Source organism: Hyperolius riggenbachi, chromosome 4 (genome assembly GCF_040937935.1).
Source record: "Hyperolius riggenbachi isolate aHypRig1 chromosome 4, aHypRig1.pri, whole genome shotgun sequence".
Lineage (NCBI taxonomy): Eukaryota > Metazoa > Chordata > Amphibia > Anura > Hyperoliidae > Hyperolius > Hyperolius riggenbachi.
The window spans coordinates 301,293,527-301,313,278 of NC_090649.1; the positions used below are offsets into that span (position 1 = coordinate 301,293,527).

Sequence of the window (19,752 nt, forward strand, 5' to 3'; positions counted from 1 at the left end):
GTATTGGCTTATTGAAAAGGGAACAGCCAAGATTTAAACCCTGGTCCCCTATGTCAGAGGTGGGGCACCTGAAACAAGCATGGGGCTAACCCAGTCAGAAACATCTGATTGGCATGCTTGTTCAGGCTAAAAGTATTAGAGGCAGAGGATTAGCAGGACAGCCAGGCAATGTGCATTGTTTAGAAGGAAAAAAATGTCAGCCTCCATATGTGTCTCAGGTTCAAGTGTACTTTAATGCACTTCAGGAACTGTGCTGTTGACCCAGTCTCCCAATCAGCAAAACGAAAAAAAATAAAAATGAAAAAGTACCTCATTTTTGCATGAACTGTGAGTGAATCCAACAAGTTCATTGGAAGAGGTGTGGTAGATCCAGACGCTATACAGTTGGTCCCTGGAAGTGATATCTTTACATTTCCATTCCCATAGATAGTCTCCACAAGCACTCCCATAGGCAATGTAAAACACTCAGAGTTGGTTGAGTAAGCATTGCATAGCAAGGCTATTTTGTAGTCATTCATCTGCAAACTCTTATTTCTTAGGCTCTGTTGTAAAAATCTGTAGTAAAAAAAAAAAACAAAATAAAAAAAGTAAAACAAATTTGATAGGTCATTTCTATTCTAGCCACAGGCACAGGCACACAAATTACAAATAAACATTTTATGCTTGCATACAGCTCCGCTGTCAAAAAAAACTGTACAATTTACATTTGTACATACAAATATAAGATGTGCATTTGTCACCAGTAAAATGCATTATAAAGTACTTTTTACGTATATATATATATATATATATATATATATATATATATATATATATATATATATATATATATATATATATATATATATATATATATATATATATATATATATATATATATATATATATATATATATATATATCCGGCATTCTACTCAAGTGAATTGGAAACACAAGATTTGTCTCATGTTAGGATACTATACTATTTGACTATGTTTTTATGAATGAAATTGTAAGTACATTCCTTTTGTTCCCTGAGCTCCTGAGGATGTGAAATCTGTTTGCTTCTTTTACAGTTACCCTTTAGTTATGGGAGTTTATTGTCTGGTAGTTAGATTAAACTAATTTAAAGTACTCTTGCAGTAAGAAGATATATTGGCTGTCATATTTATTTTGTTTTAAACAATACCAGTTGCCCGGCAGTCCTCTTGATGTCCCTGGCTGCAGTAGTATCTGAATCACATACCAGAAACAAGCATGCAGTTAACTGGGCCAGAAAATCTAATGGCAGAAGATCTGCATGCTTGTTCAGCATCTACGAATACAAGTATTTGAGGCAGTGGATGAGCAGGACAGCCATGCAATTTGCATTGTTTAAAAGGAAGTAAATGTCAGCTTCCATTTCCAGCTCTCTTCAGATTCCCTTTAAGGCGGACCTAAACTCAGAACTTCCTCTGAAAAAAGATAAGCAACAGCATAATATCATTCAGAGGCATTTCTTTATTATGCCTAGTACAGATGATGAGTATTTTCAGGCAGATTTCCTGCCAGATCGATTATTTCAAACAGGTCCTGATTTTCGATCGACTTTCCATAGAAGAAGCAAAAAGAAAATAAATTGGAAATCAGATCGGACATGTTGTTGTAAGGATTCTTCCTGTAGCATGTCCTGTCGGTTGCAGTGGAGCTGCAACCAAGCAGTTTTGATTCTTCTGCTTGCATTTGTATGCTTAGTTTTGATTGCATTCGCAAGAAGTCTAATTGCCACCTGCAATCACTCCACAGTTTAGAGCAGCTCAGGATGTTGTCATGAATCCACCTATGGCTTGCTGCAGTTGAACTGCAGCCAGACAGCTGTGGATATCTTACATGCATATTGTTGCATAATCTGGCATGCATTTGTGAGGAGCAGGGTTGCTCAGCAGGACCCCGAATGCGAAGTTTCCCCGAAAAATTCGGGTTTTTTTAGGTTTGCCGCATGCGAATCCGAACCCGAATACGAAGCATGCCGAATGCGCGTGCTGGAATTCGGCCGGATGGCGCTGTGGGTTCGGTTTCGGCTTCGGGGCTGACGTGATTGGGCCAATCAGAAGTCCTCCAGCCGAGGAGCTGGCAACCCTAGCAACCAATCAGAGGAGGGGAGCCTGGACCTCTCCTCTATATAAGGCGGCGGCCATGTTGCGGAGCCACGCACTTGTGTGACTGCTGCTGGTACTGAGAGATTCTCCAGTGCTGTGCTGTGTCTGAGCAAGTGCTTTTCACTGCTAAACCTAGCGTTTTGCTTCCTAAACACCTCCTAAACACATTTATTGTTGTCTTATATAGTTAGCTAGTATTTTGATAATAAAAATTTTATTAAAAAAAACTATTTCATGCAGCCAACTGAAAGTTGGCTGCATGAAAGGCCACTAGATGGCGCTCCGGAGGCGTTCTTTCGATCACCTCCGGCGCCCAGAATAAACAAGGAAGGCTGCAATGAGCAGCCTTCCTTGTTTTGCTTATATCGTCGCCATAGCGACGAGCGGAGTGACGTCATGGACGTCAGCCGCCTCCGATCCAGCCCTTAGCGCTGGCCGGAACTATTTGTTCCGGCTGCGCAGGGCTCGGGCGGCTGAGGGGACCCTCTTTCGCCGCTGCTCGCGGCGGATCGCCGCAGAGCGGCAGCAATCAGGCAGCACACGCGGCTGGCAAAGTGCCGGCTGCGTGTGCTGCTTTTTATTTCATAAAAATCGGCCCAGCAGGGCCTGAGCGGCGACCTCCGGCGGTAATGGACGGATATACTCGTCCATACCGTCAAGGAGGTTAATTGTCACAGATTGTCTGCCGCACGACTTACTTGTAGCGTAGTACGCTAGGTGTTTCTTAGTTACCTGCGTGCATACTACTAGTGTCTACTGTCTACTACTATACTACTAGTCTACTAGTCTAGTACCCGTTTCACTAATTTTTTTTTCAGTTTTACTGTGTGATTTTATTTATTATCATCCGTAGTGTGTGTAATAAATAAGAGTTACATACAACACATACAGGCCACCACACCAGCATCCGTTGTGAGTGACCTGTGACTGTCTGTCACCTCACCTGCCCGAGCCTATTGATTGATTGCGTCTGACCGTGTGTGACCGTTATTAATTGTCACCGATTGTCTGCCGCACGACTTACTTGTAGCCTATTACGCTAGGTGTTTCTTAGTTACCTGCGTGCGTGCATACTACTAGTGTCTACTACTGTACTACTAGTCACCACCAAGTCACCACACCAACACAGACTTTATTAAAGTTTACACCCTTTCCCGCCCTCTTCTACTTTTTTTTTTTTTACTGTATTTGTATAGTGCACTATGACTGGCAGAGGTAGAGGGCGAGGCACCACCAGGAGAGGAAGCGCCATTCCAGGAGCCACTGCCAGCAGCAGCAGGTCTGGGACTGGTGCGCCGCCAGCCACTGACCACAGGGAGGAGGGAGCAGAGGCGCAACAGCAGCGTGTTGCGCCCATCTTTGAGACGGGTCGTCGCCCACGGCCCATTGGGGAGAGTCAGGTGCAGGCTGTGGTGGAAATGATGGCGGGGCAGGAAGCCACCTTTTCCAGCCAGGCCTCCAGCAGCAGCGAGACTAGTGCCACCAGCACTCCTGTCCGCAGCAGGCCTCCACCAGCGCTTGAGGCCATGGTCACGGTGATCCCATCGACCAGCCTGTCCTCAAAGAGCACGCTCTTCTCCCCTGAGACTGTGACCATGTACAGGGATGTTTTGGAGAAGTATGAGTTGGAGATGATGGGGCCATGCAAGGAGGAGGAGTTACAGGTGCAGAAGTTTGTTGTTGGCGCTGAGGAGGAGGGGCGTGATGCAGGGGATGTTGGGGTAGAGGAGTTGGTTGAGTCGGGCTCACAGGATTTGTTTGGGGTTGATGATGATGACTTGATAGATCCTTCCTATGTGCCACCAGTACCACCAGCACAGTTGGTTGAAGGCAGCTCATCATCGGAGGAGGAGGCGTCTCTGGCGCAGAGGCGCGGCAGCAGCAAGGCGGCCAGCACAGGGCGTGGAAGGCAGGAGCCACAGCCTACTGCTTCAGTCGCTACCACCACTCGCAGCAAACCTCTAACTACAACCAAAAAGGCACAATCCTCCAAGGGCACCCAAAAACCCCAGCCCTCAAGCGCAAAGAGCAGGTTGAAGTCCCCAGTCTGGCGGTACTTCACCAAGTGCCCAGTGGACCCGACCCGTGCAATTTGCAACAGTTGCAATCTCAGTCTCAGCAGAGGTCGCGATATCCACAAATTGAGTACCTCGTGCTTGCAGACCCACTTACAGAACAGACATTTTGAGGACTTTAATGAGTTGGAGAAGCTTATGCAAAGTGGTGCAGGCAGTGGTCAGAGCCAGACAGCCACTGCACAGATTTCAGCAGCAGCAGCAGCAGCCGACCCTCCTGCCCATCCAGCAGCAGCAGCAGCAGCAGCAGCAGGAGCACAGCAGCAACTCACTCCCCCCCCCCAACCCCCCCCGGGCAGCCAGTCCTCAGTGGCCTCATCAGCTAACTCCACAGTAGCCTCCTCATCCTCTCGTGCAGGCAAACGCCGCCAGACCCTGCTCAGCGAAGCATTCCCCGGTGTGACCAAGGTTCTGCCTCCCGCCCACAGGCGCATCCGGTTGCTGAACGGGTTGCTTGCCCGGGCCATGTGCTCCCAGCTCCTGCCATATTCCTTTGTGCAGGAGGGGAGTGACATCAGAGCGCTGCTGCAGGTTGTGATCCCGGAGTGGCAATCCCCAGCCGCCACTATTTTTCCCGCAGGGCGATCCCAGCACTGCACCGCTCTGCCATGGAGAACGTGGGCTGCGCGCTGTTAGTGCGCGGATCCACATAACCATGGATTCCTGGAGCAGCGGGTTTGGGACAGAGCGCTATCTGTCCTTTACGGCCCACTGGGTCAGCCTGGTGGAAAGGCCGAACGAGGAAGCAGCAGGTCCATCCTCGGGCACAGCAGCACCAGTCGCCCACTACGTGGTGCCACCGCGCGGCGTCAGGGGAGAAGCAGCAGCTCCCACCGCCAAGCGATCCAGTCTCTCCAGCAACGTGAAGGCCCGCCACTGGCAAGCGCTGCTGGAGATGAAAAGCCTGGGGAAACACTCCTTGACGGCAAGTAACGTGCTCCGGTACCTCAGGGAGCAGGAGAGGACGTGGCTGACCCCCAGAGGCCTCACTGTGGGATTGGTGGTGTCCAACCTGCTGTCTGCCATCAGCAGTGGAGACTTGCTCCACGTCCCTTGCTTGGCCCATGTCCTGAACCTGGTGGTGCAAAAGTTCATGCGCACCTACCTGGGGATGGAGGAGCTGTTAGAAGCGGCGCGGAAAATTGTGCGCACTTTCCGCCGCTCAGCAGCTGCCGCAGCAAAACTGGCAGACATCCAGCAGCAGGAGGGCCTGCCACGACACCGCCTTATCATAGATGTGCCAACTCGCTGGAACTCCACCCTGGCGATGTTGGAGGGCTGCCAACCGGTACATCTATGATGCCACTGTCGCCGGCACCGGCAGCAGAAGCAGTACCACACTCCAGCTCCTCACAAACGCGCAATGGGGGCAGATGCAGCAGGTCTGCTTGGTGTTGGCTCCCTTCCTGCAGGGAACCAACCTGGTGAGTGAACAACGGGCATCCCTCTGCCAGTGGGTGCCCTTTGTTTGTCTGCTGGTCAGGGCACTTGGCGATTTGGTGGATTTGGGAGAGGAGGCCCTGAAGCAGCTGGAACAGCAGCCGCCTGTGCAGTCCACTGCTCCGCAGGTATTTGAGTCCCTGGAGGAGGAGTTGGAGGTGCTGGACGTTGCTGCTGGGGGGGGGGGGGGGAACATCGGAGCGCAGCAGCAGTGGTGCGAGGGTGGAGAGAGGAGGAAGAGTCTCAGGGGCAAGAGGAGGAGGACGCTGACCCTGATGTCTCTGTTAGACGGTCCACCCTGTTCCCCATGGCAGCACACATGCTGCGCTGCCTGCGCACAGACCCCAGGGTCAAGCGGATGCAAGCGAGGGAGGACGCCTGCATCAGCATGATCCTGGACCCACGGCTGAGGGGGAGGTGGGATCAGTTTCTGCCTGCCAGAGACCGTGAGCAGCGAGCAAGGGAGTTGCAGGAGATCCTTGTTCGGCGACTGGAGGAAGCCTTCCCCCCGCCTTCCACTCCCTCTGTCCATGTCCAGCAGCCAGCAGCAGGTGCCTGCGGCCAGCAGCAGCATCAGGCACCCAGGAGACCTTCTGTCATTGACGCAGGCGTTCTACATGAAGGTACAGCAGCCGAGAGAGGAGGCGCGGGCAGCAGCCACCTTCAGTGAGAGTCACAGCCAGCGCATGATCCGGATGGTGGCCGACTACATGGGGTCCTTCAGTGGGCTTGACACCGGCAGCGAAGAGCCTGTGGACCCCATGGAGTACTGGGTGGAGTGCTTGCACATCTGGAGGGAGCTTGCGCAGTTTATTTCTACCGGACTCCTGCTGCTGCTGCAGGCCTGCTGCATTGATTTACCTATGAATTTATTTATGTATTTATTTATTGTATTTCTACCGGACTCCTCCTCCTCCTGCTGGCCTGCTGCATTGATTTACCTATGAATTTATTTATGTATTTATTTATTGTATTTCTACCGGACTCCTCCTCCTCCTGCTGGCCTGCTGCATTGATTTACCTATGAATTTATGTATTTATTTATTTATTGTATTTCTACCGGACTCCTGCTGCTGCTGCTGGCCTGCTGCATTGATTTACCTATGAATTTATTTATGTATTTATTTATTTATTGTATTTCTATCGGACTCCTGCTGCTGCTGCAGGCCTGCTGCATTGATTTACCTATGAATTTATTTATTGTATTTCTACCGGACTCCTGCTGCAGGCCTGCTGCATTGATTTACCTATGAATTTATTTATGTATTGTATTTCTACCGGACTCCTCCTCTTCCTGCTGGCCTGCTGCATTGATTTACCTATGAATTTATTTATGTATTTATTTATTTATTGTATTTCTACCGGACTCCTGCTGCTGCTGCAGGCTTGCTGCATTGATTTACCTATGAATTTATTTATTTATTGTGTTTCTACCGGACTACTCCTCCTCCTGCTGGCCTGCTGCATTGATTTACCTATCAATTTATTTATGTATTTATTGTATTTCTAAAGCGGCAACATATTACACTGCGCTCATTTTCATCCTGCTGCTGTCAGTGGTCCCACCGCCCACACTATGCATTGCCTGCTGCCAGTGCCACACGTCACTCCACCTCCTCCTGCTGCTGCTGTTGTATTTATCCTGATGCTGTCAGTGGTCCCACTGCCAGGGTCCACACTATGCATTGCCTGCTGCCAGTGCCACACGTCACTCCTCCTCCTACTGCTGCTGTTGTATTTATCCTGCTGCTGTCAGTGGTCCCACCGCCAGGGTCCACACTATGCATTGCCTGCTGCCAGTGCCACACGTCACGTTTTCAGTTTTGTTTTGTTAAGTACACCTATTTCAATGTGAATTCACTTTAAAAAAAAACACACAAAAAAAAACCCCGAATTCACGAATACGAATTTTTAGGCGTAACCTCGAACCGAATATGAACTCGAACCAAATTTCGTGGTCGAAGGCGAATTCGAATGTCATGCGGACCCGAATTTCGAATGTACCCGAACCGAATTTTGGTACATCTGAGCATGCCTGGTGAGGAGAGTCCTTTCCATTCACAGTCAGCTTGCAGCCTTCAATCGGCCTGACACAGGATGGAGTGATTACCATTCAGCTGTGTGGGAATTTGCATGTCTGCTCTCATTGGCTGATGTCCATAGAAAAACCTGCTTCTCCTCTCACACCTCGCCCGTCATAGCGTTCAGCTTTGCCATAGTTAATTGCTGGGTTCCTTGTGTGAAGCTTGAATTATTGTATTGCATTACCTTTCCTTGCTTGCTTGCTTGGACAATCACTGCACCAGAGGGGGTACAATGAAGTCTTTTCCTATCCAGATAGTTTGGAGACTGCCTTCACCACATTGGTGACTGGTAGTATTCTTGCTGGCCCTGTTCCTGTGGACGCAACTATAGGCTGTAGTTGCTATTAGTTGCGCTCCTACTTGTTTGTCTTGTCCGTGCCAGTGTGGATATTTGCCATCACTGGGGCACAGATTAGATTGGCAAGCATTCAGTCTGTCTGTCGTCTGTCCTTAAGTAAACATCGTATCTTTTTTATTGTGGCTGTTATCGGAAGCTGGCAAGCATTCTATCCGTCTGTCTGTTGTCTGTCTTTGTTACTCAGTGTGGTGGACATCAGATGCTCAGTGCTGCGGTCGCACTGCGCAACCACTGTGTCTTATTTATTGTGGCTGTTATTGGAAGCTCAGAGCTGTGGTCGCTCTGAGCAATCTTGCTCCCTTTTTCTTAGTTTCTGGTGTGATTTGTGTAATTTCCTCCACAAGAGCATTCCGCTCTACCCATTCCGCTTACCCAATATGACCCAGCTGCATAGTCTTGTTTGCTCTGGTGGTACTCTGGTTTTCTCGGCCTCAGCCGCTATACCTTGCACGGTAAGACCTGGGGGCAACTGAAGTCAGGAGACATATTCAGTGTCCTGTTCAAGCGGGGGCTTGTCTATAGGTGAAGACCATGGGCCAAGCTCAGAGCTACGGCACTAGATTGGGGTATAGTGGCTGAAGGAAAACAGGAGATCTGCCAGGCATTACAGTTGTAAAAGTAATCGAGCTGGCAGGAAATCTGGCAGAAAATCTCACCGTGTGTACTAGGCATTACAACTTACAAAAATCTTACAAAACCCCCTGCAGGGTTTACTTCCTGGGAGCACAAAAAGGGTTAACCGCCTTTGTTTACATATTAGCACAGAACAGCAGCACAGTCAGTCACACCTGATAGTCCTAATTTACAATTGCTGATCACTTGCTGCTAAGACCTAATTAGACAGGCTAATTTCTCTAAAGACACACATACACTGAAGTTCGCAGTAACTGTTTTCCTTGACTGCAGTGCTAGAGTTTAGTCCCCTTTAAAATTAGGCCTATGAATTAGAGATGTATGTTAAATACATTAAAGACTCACTGTGCTGAGACTTAAGGTCCGTACACACGCCGGACTTTAGGCAACGACGGGTCCGTCGTTGCCTCCCGCTGGGTGGGCGTGCCAGCGACAGTCCGGCGTGTGTACGCTCTGTCGTCAGACTGATGCGGCTGTTTCTGAGCGATCCGCCGGGCGGATCGCTCAGAAACAGCCGTATCAGTCTGACGACAGAGCGTACACACGCCGGACTGTCGCTGGCACGCCCACCCAGCGGGAGGCAACGACGGACCCGTCGTTGCCTAAAGTCCGGCGTGTGTACGGACCTTTAAGCCTAGTACACACTAGCAATTTTGATAGGCCAATTATTGGTCAATTTTACCACCTCCATGTAGTATGACCATTTACCTATATAATCTGAATTGAATTGAAAATCTGTTTGGCCCTCATACTACATGGAGGTGGTAAAATTGACCAATTATTGGCCAATCAAAATTACTAGTGTGTACTAGCCTTAAGTTGGTAAATGTCATGCCTGTTGAAGAGGTTTTTAATGTTTATCTATGCATCCTGCCCTGATATATACATTTCTGGTCTGTACTGACCCTTTTAATGCATGGGCCCCCGTTCAATTCACTTTTTCTCCTAAGTGATATTGTTACACCTTATTGCTAAACTGCCTTTTAAGCTCCTAGCAAGCAAGAAAATACTCTCAATTTTGACAGTACTTTTTCACCTACTTTTTGGTAGTTTTTCAATTGCAGAATGCTGATAAGTTATTTTAAATAGAAGATGAAAAATTATCTCCTAGGAGAAAACATTGGAGAAAAAAAAGTGAATTGAAATAAAGGCCATGTCGTCTGAACAAATGGATTGATTTTATTATAGATTCTAGGTTGGATTTTTGTCAAGAAGCGGACGCTAAAAAGTCATGTATATATAAAGAGGGACATTTTTTTTTTAGCCTACAGTATAGTAAAGCGGATCCGAGATGAAAAACTAACTATAACAAGTAACTTGTCTATATAGAGAATACAGGTATATAAGCGCTTCACAACAAATAAATATTGATAAGGCTAAACAATACACCAAGATAGAGGTGGAGCGCTATCAGTAAACAGTTGAAACAGAAAAAAACAGATAAGCGCTCAAACAGTTCAGTCCTAAGGTGCAATAGAGGCACCCCTGGTGTGGTCTCAGCTGGTCAAAGCAGGTATAATTGGAATGGCGTCCAGGGTTAGACACAGATCTCCCCCCAATAATGTAACGACTCACCAGATGGTGCGGCCTAGAGGGCCCGTCTGCGCAGCAGGGGTATTGGCCACCCCTCAGCCTCTCTGGCGAATCTCCACTGCTGATCCCTCTTGCTGAACCTCCAGAAAAATATATAAGAGACGCTTCACATAGCGTAAAAGGGATTAATCCCGTATTTATTAAAAAGTAGGTTAGGTTTAAAAGTGAGCGTTGCTCGTGTTACAGTACTAAAACTGCGGTGTGGGACTTAGGCTAACATGCAGCCAAATGCTCAGAGGCAACCACCGGAGATGAACTCCGCAGAGCAAAATCCCCGCCGCCAGATCAAAAACAAAGATGGCGCCCGTCAGCCAATCACCGCGTCCGGTGACGTCAGACGCAACGCTGCTCCGTAGCTCCGCCCTACGCGTTTCGTCGCTATGGCGACTCCTCAGGGGCTACGGAGCCATTAGAGCAGCGTGTTTATATAGCGTATGTGAACATGCGCGCTAGTGGCTGCCTGCTAGCTCACTCCCACATCGCTTACATCATCCAACAGATAATAATGGGTAAACTATAAACAGTCCTAATCACTTAGTATCTCCCGTAGCAGCACATGATTAGATTAAATATAAAACTAAAAACAGAAGCATGTTTGTTAATCAGAAATCCTATACGGATTCCGTAAGTTACATTAACATTGAGCTTTCAATGCGAGAGTGACCCCTAATGGTCAATTCAGTGTCACACTCCAAGGCAGATATAGCTAATACACGTAAAATTCATGTCTACCAGACAGTCAGAAGAACATTAAACAGTAGATTAAACCCACCAGACAATGTTAAATCCCCCACCCGCACACACAAATCACAGACACTTCCCCCAGCTATGATAGTTCCAAACATTAATTATTACTGATGTGACAGTTCAGGTCAATGTCAATATTCATTCCCCCTGGTTCCAGTACCCCCATTTTAAAAATCCATTGTGTCTCAGTTTTTGAGACCTCCCTAGTGCGGTTACATCCTCTCCAATGTGTTTTAATCTTCTGGACCCCACACAACCTCATAGTTTTTGAACAACGGCCATGATGAGTGGAAAAGTGCCTAGGCACACTATGTTGTTGAAACCCCTTGCCTATCTTATATATATGTTCCCCCCATCTTTTGTGCAAGGCCCTAGTGGTCCTTCCAATATATTGGAGGCCACACCCACACCATAATAAATACACAGCGTATGAAGTTTTGCATGTTATGAACTCTCTGATTTTGAACTCCTTTCCATTAGCAAAAGATCTGACTACATTGGTTCTGACAGTGAGGCCCTCTCCACATGCCCGACAGTCCCTGCAGGGGAAAAACCCAGCTGTCTGCCAGGGGTTAGTCAGGCTGCGTGGGGGATCCACACAGCTCGGTGCAAGGTAATCTTTAAGATTTCTTGCACGCCTCCAGGGGGTGGTGGTGACAGGGGCGACTATGCTCGGTATTGCCGACGTGTCGTCCCTGTACACCATCATTCCACATGACCACGGGCTGCGGGCGGCTGGTATATACTTAGAGAAAACTGATATGAGGTCGAAACAGCGGGATTTCGTGTTGACTCTTCTGAGCTTTGCTTTGACACACAACTACTTTTGGCATGCTGGGGCGTACTATGTACAGAGGCGCGGTTGTGCGATGGGTGCAGGGTACGCCCCAAGCTTTGCGAATATTTTTATGGCTGTGTGGGAGGAGGAAGTCCTTAGCAGACCTATTTCGTCCCCGGTCCTTAAATGGGCCCGCTATATAGATGACCTGCTTATTTTGTGGGAGGGGTCAGCCATTGAGTTTGAATCCTATATTAGGGAGCTCAACAGTAATGATCTTAGTATTGAGCTAACGGCTAATATTAGCCCACAATCCGTTGTCTTTCTGGACCTAGAAATTATTAAAACTGGGGATATATTATGGACCAAAACGCATTTTAAAGATACTGATCGTAATGGCTATATTCCAATAGGGAGCTGCCATCACCCTAGTTGGCTCAGGGGTGTACCAAGGGGACAGTTCCTGCGGTTGCGCAGGAACTGCACCCGGTTAGAGGACTATACCAGCCAGTCTGAAATGCTGGCACAGAGGTTTGTTGAAAAGGGTTATAACCCTGACGACATCTACCAGCAGAGAGCAGATGTAGGGGAAATGGATAGGGCCCTTACTTTTGTACCGAGGGTCCAGAGCCGGCAGGGCATGGATTTCTCATTTTTGATGGGGTATAACAGTCAATATAGGGCAGTAGAGTCCGTAATTAGAAGACATTGGGGAATTTTACAGCAGGATCCGGTGTTGAGGCTGCATTTACCTGAACGTCCTAAATTCATTTATAGGCGTGCAAGAAATCTTAAAGATTACCTTGCACCGAGCTGTGTGGATCCCCCACGCAGCCTGACTAACCCCTGGCAGACAGCTGGGTTTTTCCCCTGCAGGGACTGTCGGGCATGTGGAGAGGGCCTCACTGTCAGAACCAATGTAGTCAGATCTTTTGCTAATGGAAAGGAGTTCAAAATCAGAGAGTTCATAACATGCAAAACTTCATACGCTGTGTATTTATTATGGTGTGGGTGTGGCCTCCAATATATTGGAAGGACCACTAGGGCCTTGCACAAAAGATGGGGGGAACATATATATAAGATAGGCAAGGGGTTTCAACAACATAGTGTGCCTAGGCACTTTTCCACTCATCATGGCCGTTGTTCAAAAACTATGAGGTTGTGTGGGGTCCAGAAGATTAAAACACATTGGAGAGGATGTAACCGCACTAGGGAGGTCTCAAAAACTGAGACACAATGGATTTTTAAAATGGGGGTACTGGAACCAGGGGGAATGAATATTGACATTGACCTGAACTGTCACATCAGTAATAATTAATGTTTGGAACTATCATAGCTGGGGGAAGTGTCTGTGATTTGTGTGTGCGGGTGGGGGATTTAACATTGTCTGGTGGGTTTAATCTACTGTTTAATGTTCTTCTGACTGTCTGGTAGACATGAATTTTACGTGTATTAGCTATATCTGCCTTGGAGTGTGACACTGAATTGACCATTAGGGGTCACTCTCGCATTGAAAGCTCAATGTTAATGTAACTTACGGAATCCGTATAGGATTTCTGATTAACAAACATGCTTCTGTTTTTAGTTTTATATTTAATCTAATCATGTGCTGCTACGGGAGATACTAAGTGATTAGGACTGTTTATAGTTTACCCATTATTATCTGTTGGATGATGTAAGCGATGTGGGAGTGAGCTAGCAGGCAGCCACTAGCGCGCATGTTCACATACGCTATATAAACACGCTGCTCTAATGGCTCCGTAGCCCCTGAGGAGTCGCCATAGCGACGAAACGCGTAGGGCGGAGCTACGGAGCAGCGTTGCGTCTGACGTCACCGGACGCGGTGATTGGCTGACGGGCGCCATCTTTGTTTTTGATCTGGCGGCGGGGATTTTGCTCTGCGGAGTTCATCTCCGGTGGTTGCCTCTGAGCATTTGGCTGCATGTTAGCCTAAGTCCCACACCGCAGTTTTAGTACTGTAACACGAGCAACGCTCACTTTTAAACCTAACCTACTTTTTAATAAATACGGGATTAATCCCTTTTACGCTATGTGAAGCGTCTCTTATATATTTTTCTGGAGGTTCAGCAAGAGGGATCAGCAGTGGAGATTCGCCAGAGAGGCTGAGGGGTGGCCAATACCCCTGCTGCGCAGACGGGCCCTCTAGGCCGCACCATCTGGTGAGTCGTTACATTATTGGGGGGAGATCTGTGTCTAACCCTGGACGCCATTCCAATTATACCTGCTTTGACCAGCTGAGACCACACCAGGGGTGCCTCTATTGTAACTTGTCTATATACCTTATATAAAGTTTAGATAGTTTAAACAGCATATCTAGCTGCAAACAGCTTCAACAGTTTATGATTATTTATTCCTGTGATACGAGGGCAGCCATGTTCTGTTTGTCACATTGTCACAGGCTGAGGGCTGGAGACGCTATCAGCTTGCCTGTGTGTAAATTCAGTCCCTTCTCCTCCTTCCCTCTGCTTCTGAAATCTCTGACTAGTAACACCTCCCCCTCCTCCTGCCGAGACTGAGCTCCCATAAACCCTTGTTACTGTCTGAAAATGCCAAGGCACTCTGAAAACCTGTGGATGAGGCTTGTTTAGTTTATAGGGAATTAGAGTATTGAAACAAAAAACAAAAAAGTATTTGGCTTGAGGAATGATCTATAAACTATATGAAAGGAACATAATTATGCATTGAGTAAAAGTTTATCTCGGATACACTTTAAAGCTATAGTTTGGAAGTGAACTGGAACATTCTACAAAACATGCAACTTTTAAAAACCGTGAAAAGTAAAAATATGATTTATTCACATACTCATGGTGTAGCTTTAGTGAATGAGGAATAGGGATCTGTAGTTTGGAGTTGTCATTTTGAGCTTTTCTGTTCAGATGGATCCAAATGCAAGTCATTGCAAAGGAATGCGTAGACTGAGGCTTGGTGATATCAGGCACTGGAATACACTGAAGACATAATACTGCTAGTTAAGCAAGCAGCACACTAAATTAACAACAAAAAAACTGACTTAAAATCTAAAATCACAACAAAGCAAAAAAGTTTGCATAACAGTCAGTATGAGAATACGTGGCAATTGCAGGTGTGTGAAGCAGACTATGACATATCACTTAAAAAAAAAAAAAATTAACGAGGTGTACACATGCTAAATTCTTTGCTGAGATGACCCAAAATAAATCACCTTGGCCAAGGTCTATTCTGCAATTGTCCAAAGCTAAAGTCTGATGTCAAAGGCCAATTTTGGGTGTGGAAACCAATTACCATATCAGCCCATTTTTGTAATGTGGGAGTAAATTAGAGTGCTTAAAGGGAACCTGAAGTGAGTAAAATTATTTAAAATAAACACATGAAGTAGCTGCAAATGAATATTACATGCTAAGCTCACAATCTGTTCCTCTCAGAAGCTCACCATTTTCTTCTTACAGTGATCACTTCCAGGTCTGATAATATTTTGTCAGAACTGAAATATACCAGTTGCTGTCAGTTATAGATCAGCAGCTGTCAGTTACAACTGAATGTGTAAGGTAATGTCCATGTTTGCCTATGGCTCAAGTGGGTGATATTACAGTTTAACAGTGTGCTGACCAGGAAACTGTTATGGGGTAATGGCCATTTTTAAAATGGAGGACGGAAAATTCCATTGATCACAGTGGACAAACGGGTCGCAGGAGATGAGAAAGAGATTGAGGTGTAGATTACACAGGAGGTATATATGACCTGTGTATGGTTATTTTGACTTTTTATTTTCAGTTCACATTCTCTTTAAAGAAGAAACCATGTGTACACAAGGAGTGGATACAAACTACAGGCAAATAGTGTCCTGGCTAGACTGACACCTTGGAACCTATTGCTGCAAGGCAAGAAAGGAAGTAATCTGCACAGCTGAGAATACATGCTCCTGCAGCACCTTACCAGAAAAACAATCACCTAAACATTGTATAAAGAACAGAACAGCATCTGCACATAAGACTTCCATTGCAAGACTTCAGCTATCTACAATACTTGCACTCAGGCAGGAGTATAACAGGCATAGGCTATCATTCATAAAAGCAGTGCGGTAAAAAAAAATACTGCATTCAGTAGGTTAGACTTCTCATTCATAAAAATGTTTACAGTTGCAATACAAGTTCGGTATTTTCCCTGGACTAGGTAGGCGGTAGGCTGGCGGTATGTTTGTGTAACATGAGAAGCTGCCTGAGTTGATACATTTTCTCCTCCAGAGACAGCGTTACTATAGATGAGGCAGCCCCAGCATCCCTTTACACAAGCATTTTTTTTAAAAACAGCCTCTCCTTGCCCTGAATCTGCCGGAATCTGTCTATTAGTCTTTCTAAACAATCTATTTAATTGCCACAACTTAGAGGAAGTTCAAAAAAATGTTACACATGCAGGGTTTCTGATGTGAAATATATCTGAAAACAGGTACCCAAGGGGTTAAAAAACACAGCCTCGGTATTCCAATGCCCGTTTTTGCTCTGCTCTCACTGCAGCTGCTGCCTGGGATGTCTGTCTCATTAGCTTAGCTGTTCTCCGCATGGTTATCGCTACTTCAAAGGGAGCGGTAATCTCCGTGCTGACACCGATTGCTCTAATCTTTATGAATTGACATATAGTGACATTTGTTAACATAATCACCGCACATGGCGGTAATTTATCGCTCTGCTCAGGAATGTCAGCTTTTCATGCGGAAACAGCCTTTATGAATAAACAGTTTGCTAAGTGCTCGGTAAATTCAGCTGTTTTCAGCATTTCCGCATGCGGGAATGCTTTATGAATGATAGCCATAGATGCCATCTCACTAGTCCATTATCCTGACTAATGCTGGGTACACACAGTGTACATTGTGTGTACCCAGCAGAAGGATGGTCAATTGAGATGCAAATAATTCCGAATTGATACAGGGTTATGAAATTTTGAATACAAATGTATGCAGCTTGAAAAATGTCAACTCAAATGCCCCAAAGTAGAATGCATTTGATTAAATTGGTCAATTTTCAAGATGCATAAATTTGCATACAAAATTTGCATAATCCTGCATCAAGTTGGAATTCCTTGCATCTCAACTGGCCATCCTTAATCCGGACTGCTTGTGAAGTGGGCACTGGATATCGGTGTACTTGTAATATTGCAACACCAAAAAATTAAAAAGCCTCAATCTTAATTTTACACTCAGTCTGTTCCCTTCCTTTTGCCTTAATTTACACTATTCTATAAAATTTGTATGCGTTTTCTGTGTATTACTCGTTAAAACATGAACCTCATTGGGTGTTAATGTATTTTAATACTTTTTTATTTTAATTTAAAAACATCTTAAAACCTTGCCAACTAAGACTCAAGCATCAATGTATATCGAATTTCAGGTAATTTACAAAAAGGATGCTTCCATCAGCTGGGGTTTTTAAGCAGGAATGTACTGTAACTATGAGTCATAGGACTACCCTTTATAAAACTGCAACAGGTACTATGCCCACTAACTTTAAAATCAATTGTTATGCATCAATCCTAACTTGGGAGGTGATCTGAATAAAAAAGGCATATTTTACAGCAGAACTTTGCAGGTCCAGTACAAGGCTTCCTTTGGCTTTCTCACCCTGCAGATTTGTAAAAAGTCTTATCAAAGCAAAACTCACTTCCTTTTCTGGGTATAAGAGGTCAAAGAGCTTCATGACTGGAAGAAAGTCAGCTAAAGCATTCTTCTGTATGCTACCAGAGATGAACTGCAGCAGAACCCACATGAGATGATCTCTGCCCTTGATGAGGCCCCGGCCTGCAAGCTAGAAAGATACACTCTCATAAACAAGTTAAAAAAAGTCACGGAAAACAAGCACAAACTTTAGATCTTGATTGTGGTACAATTCAGTGTTCGTTAATTATACAGGCCTAAAAATTGTTTCAGAAACACAACTTTACACTAAGGTGTCATTTCTAGGTAGTCAGATTTTTACTCAAACTGTGCATTCCTTTAAAGAAAAATATTAAAGAAATTAAAGAAACATATTTGGGACAAACACAAGTATTAATAATACTCTTCTCTTTGGATGATCTAGACTGGTCACACACTTCACAGTCATGATTGCACACCTTCAATCTTACTAAACCTCTGAAGAACGCATGGAAAAGGTGATGCTAACAATTCCAAGCCAATGCACTTTTTATGCAGATTTAAAATTGACTAATCATAAGCAGCTGCATTCGACACTGAGGCTCAGTAGTATTTAGGAATAAGGAGGGTGTGAAGCAGTTAACCTGCTAATGTTTTGTACAGGACAAGAAACATTTTCAAATATTTTACCTTCACTTATAAAAGGGCTCTTTTCTACTGGCCAAATTATGACGAAAATCGGGACATGCACCTTGCCTACGCTTCACCGAATGCAGAGTACTGTGATTATCAATGTAAATTGTGCTGGTCCATTCCTACTGATGCAACAGGATTTTTTATGCAAAATGTAGTCAATAGGAGAGCAAGAAAATTGAAAATAAAACACGATGCTATGCAATTTTCTTGCAATCTCCTGTATATACCAGTAAATGTTTTCCTATGAATCTTCAGAAAAGAAAGCCAAACGATCACAGGAAATGTGTGCAGTAATGCTTAGAAAATTGTGTGTTGTAATGTGGGGGGGGAAATCGGGAGATTCAGGAATAAAGCCCTAAGAAAGGGAGAGGAAGACATTTAAGAAAGAAAATTAAACTGGACGTGGTTTTAGAGAGTCAATTCAACCTACAACATTATAAACGGTTTATTTTAGGTTTTGCATAATATGGGAGACTGGTTAGAGAAATTCTTTCAGCTCATTACTGTTTTGTGTGCTTCCTCGGAGGAGAAACATCCAGAGGTGCCTAAGTAACATCAAGAAGTTCTAACACTGCAGCACTACTAAAACTAATACGATATTGGCTGTAGCATTAATGTATAAGAATCATGAAGTTTTGAAACAGGATGATACCAATTATTGGCTAACTTAAAAGAAATGGAGTAAGCTTTCGGCTGATAATGCACCTTCAGTCTCAATTCCTATATGCTAACAAAATGTTAGAAAACACAGCTTATCAGAATCAGAAATATTTATTTTGCCAGGTACTACAGGTGCTGTACCCAGAATTTCTTTTGGCACATACAGGGTAGGCGATGGTACAGTGAATAACATAAAATACAATGAGTTATACATAGAGTGGGCATATAGACAAGCATAGTGGAGTGCTATGTTGGGGGGAGCTGCCACATTCCATTGCGGCGCTCAACCACTCTGCAGCAATTCAGATAACCCCCAGTGCGTGCATAGAGGATAGTGCAGAGAAGAGAGAGAGAGAGCTGGATAGCATGAAGGAGAGAGCAAGAGAAGAGATGAAGGAAAGTATAGAGGAGAAATAAGAGAGAGACAAATAAGAAATAAGAGAGAGAGAGTCCGAGAATCCCATGGGGTTGCGGTGGAGGCTGGCTGGTGGCTTGGATTACTGTTCTGGTTGGGAGTAGGCTTGTGGCCTAGTCTGGTGAGGTTGGACCAAATGTGGTTGGGCTGGTAAGCCCAGAGTCCAAAAAGATCGAACGGTGGCTTCAGGCAGAGGAGAGCATCCCTTCTGAAGGGGGGCAGGCATGGAAAAGCCTGCAGGACTCCATGACAGGATGGTGCTATAAGACTGTGGCCCCAGGCCAGGGGTGCACCTTAGGCTGTGGTGGGCCTGGAAGGTGGCAATGGACTTGCCATGCTGCTGAGGGGGTAGACCTGATGGCTGGAGCAGCAGTCTGTGATGCTGGCTGGGGGCCTGCCTGTTGTATCAGTGGGCAGGTTGAGGGGCGAGGGCAGAAGCAGCTGGCCTGCTATGGCTGCAGAGATGGAGCAGCGTGGCGAACATACCTGCCCTAGCCCCGGCGAGTCCCAGTTCACATAGCTCAGTGCCAAAT

General features: G+C 45.7%; 1 protein-coding gene across 2 annotated transcripts in view; it reads right to left on the bottom strand.

Annotated features, from left to right (window-relative positions):
- The window catches only part of MED23 (mediator complex subunit 23), a 150,840-nt gene that overhangs the window by 66,754 nt on the left and 64,334 nt on the right, over window positions 1-19,752 (bottom strand). For both annotated transcript variants that reach the window (XM_068231572.1, XM_068231571.1), the window contains 3 exons: window positions 17,477-17,620; window positions 14,649-14,794; window positions 310-555 (listed from right to left, as the gene is read on the bottom strand). In XM_068231572.1, the coding sequence (XP_068087673.1) occupies window positions 310-555; window positions 14,649-14,794; window positions 17,477-17,620 (536 nt within the window). The remainder of the gene's footprint in view (window positions 1-309; window positions 556-14,648; window positions 14,795-17,476; window positions 17,621-19,752) is intronic.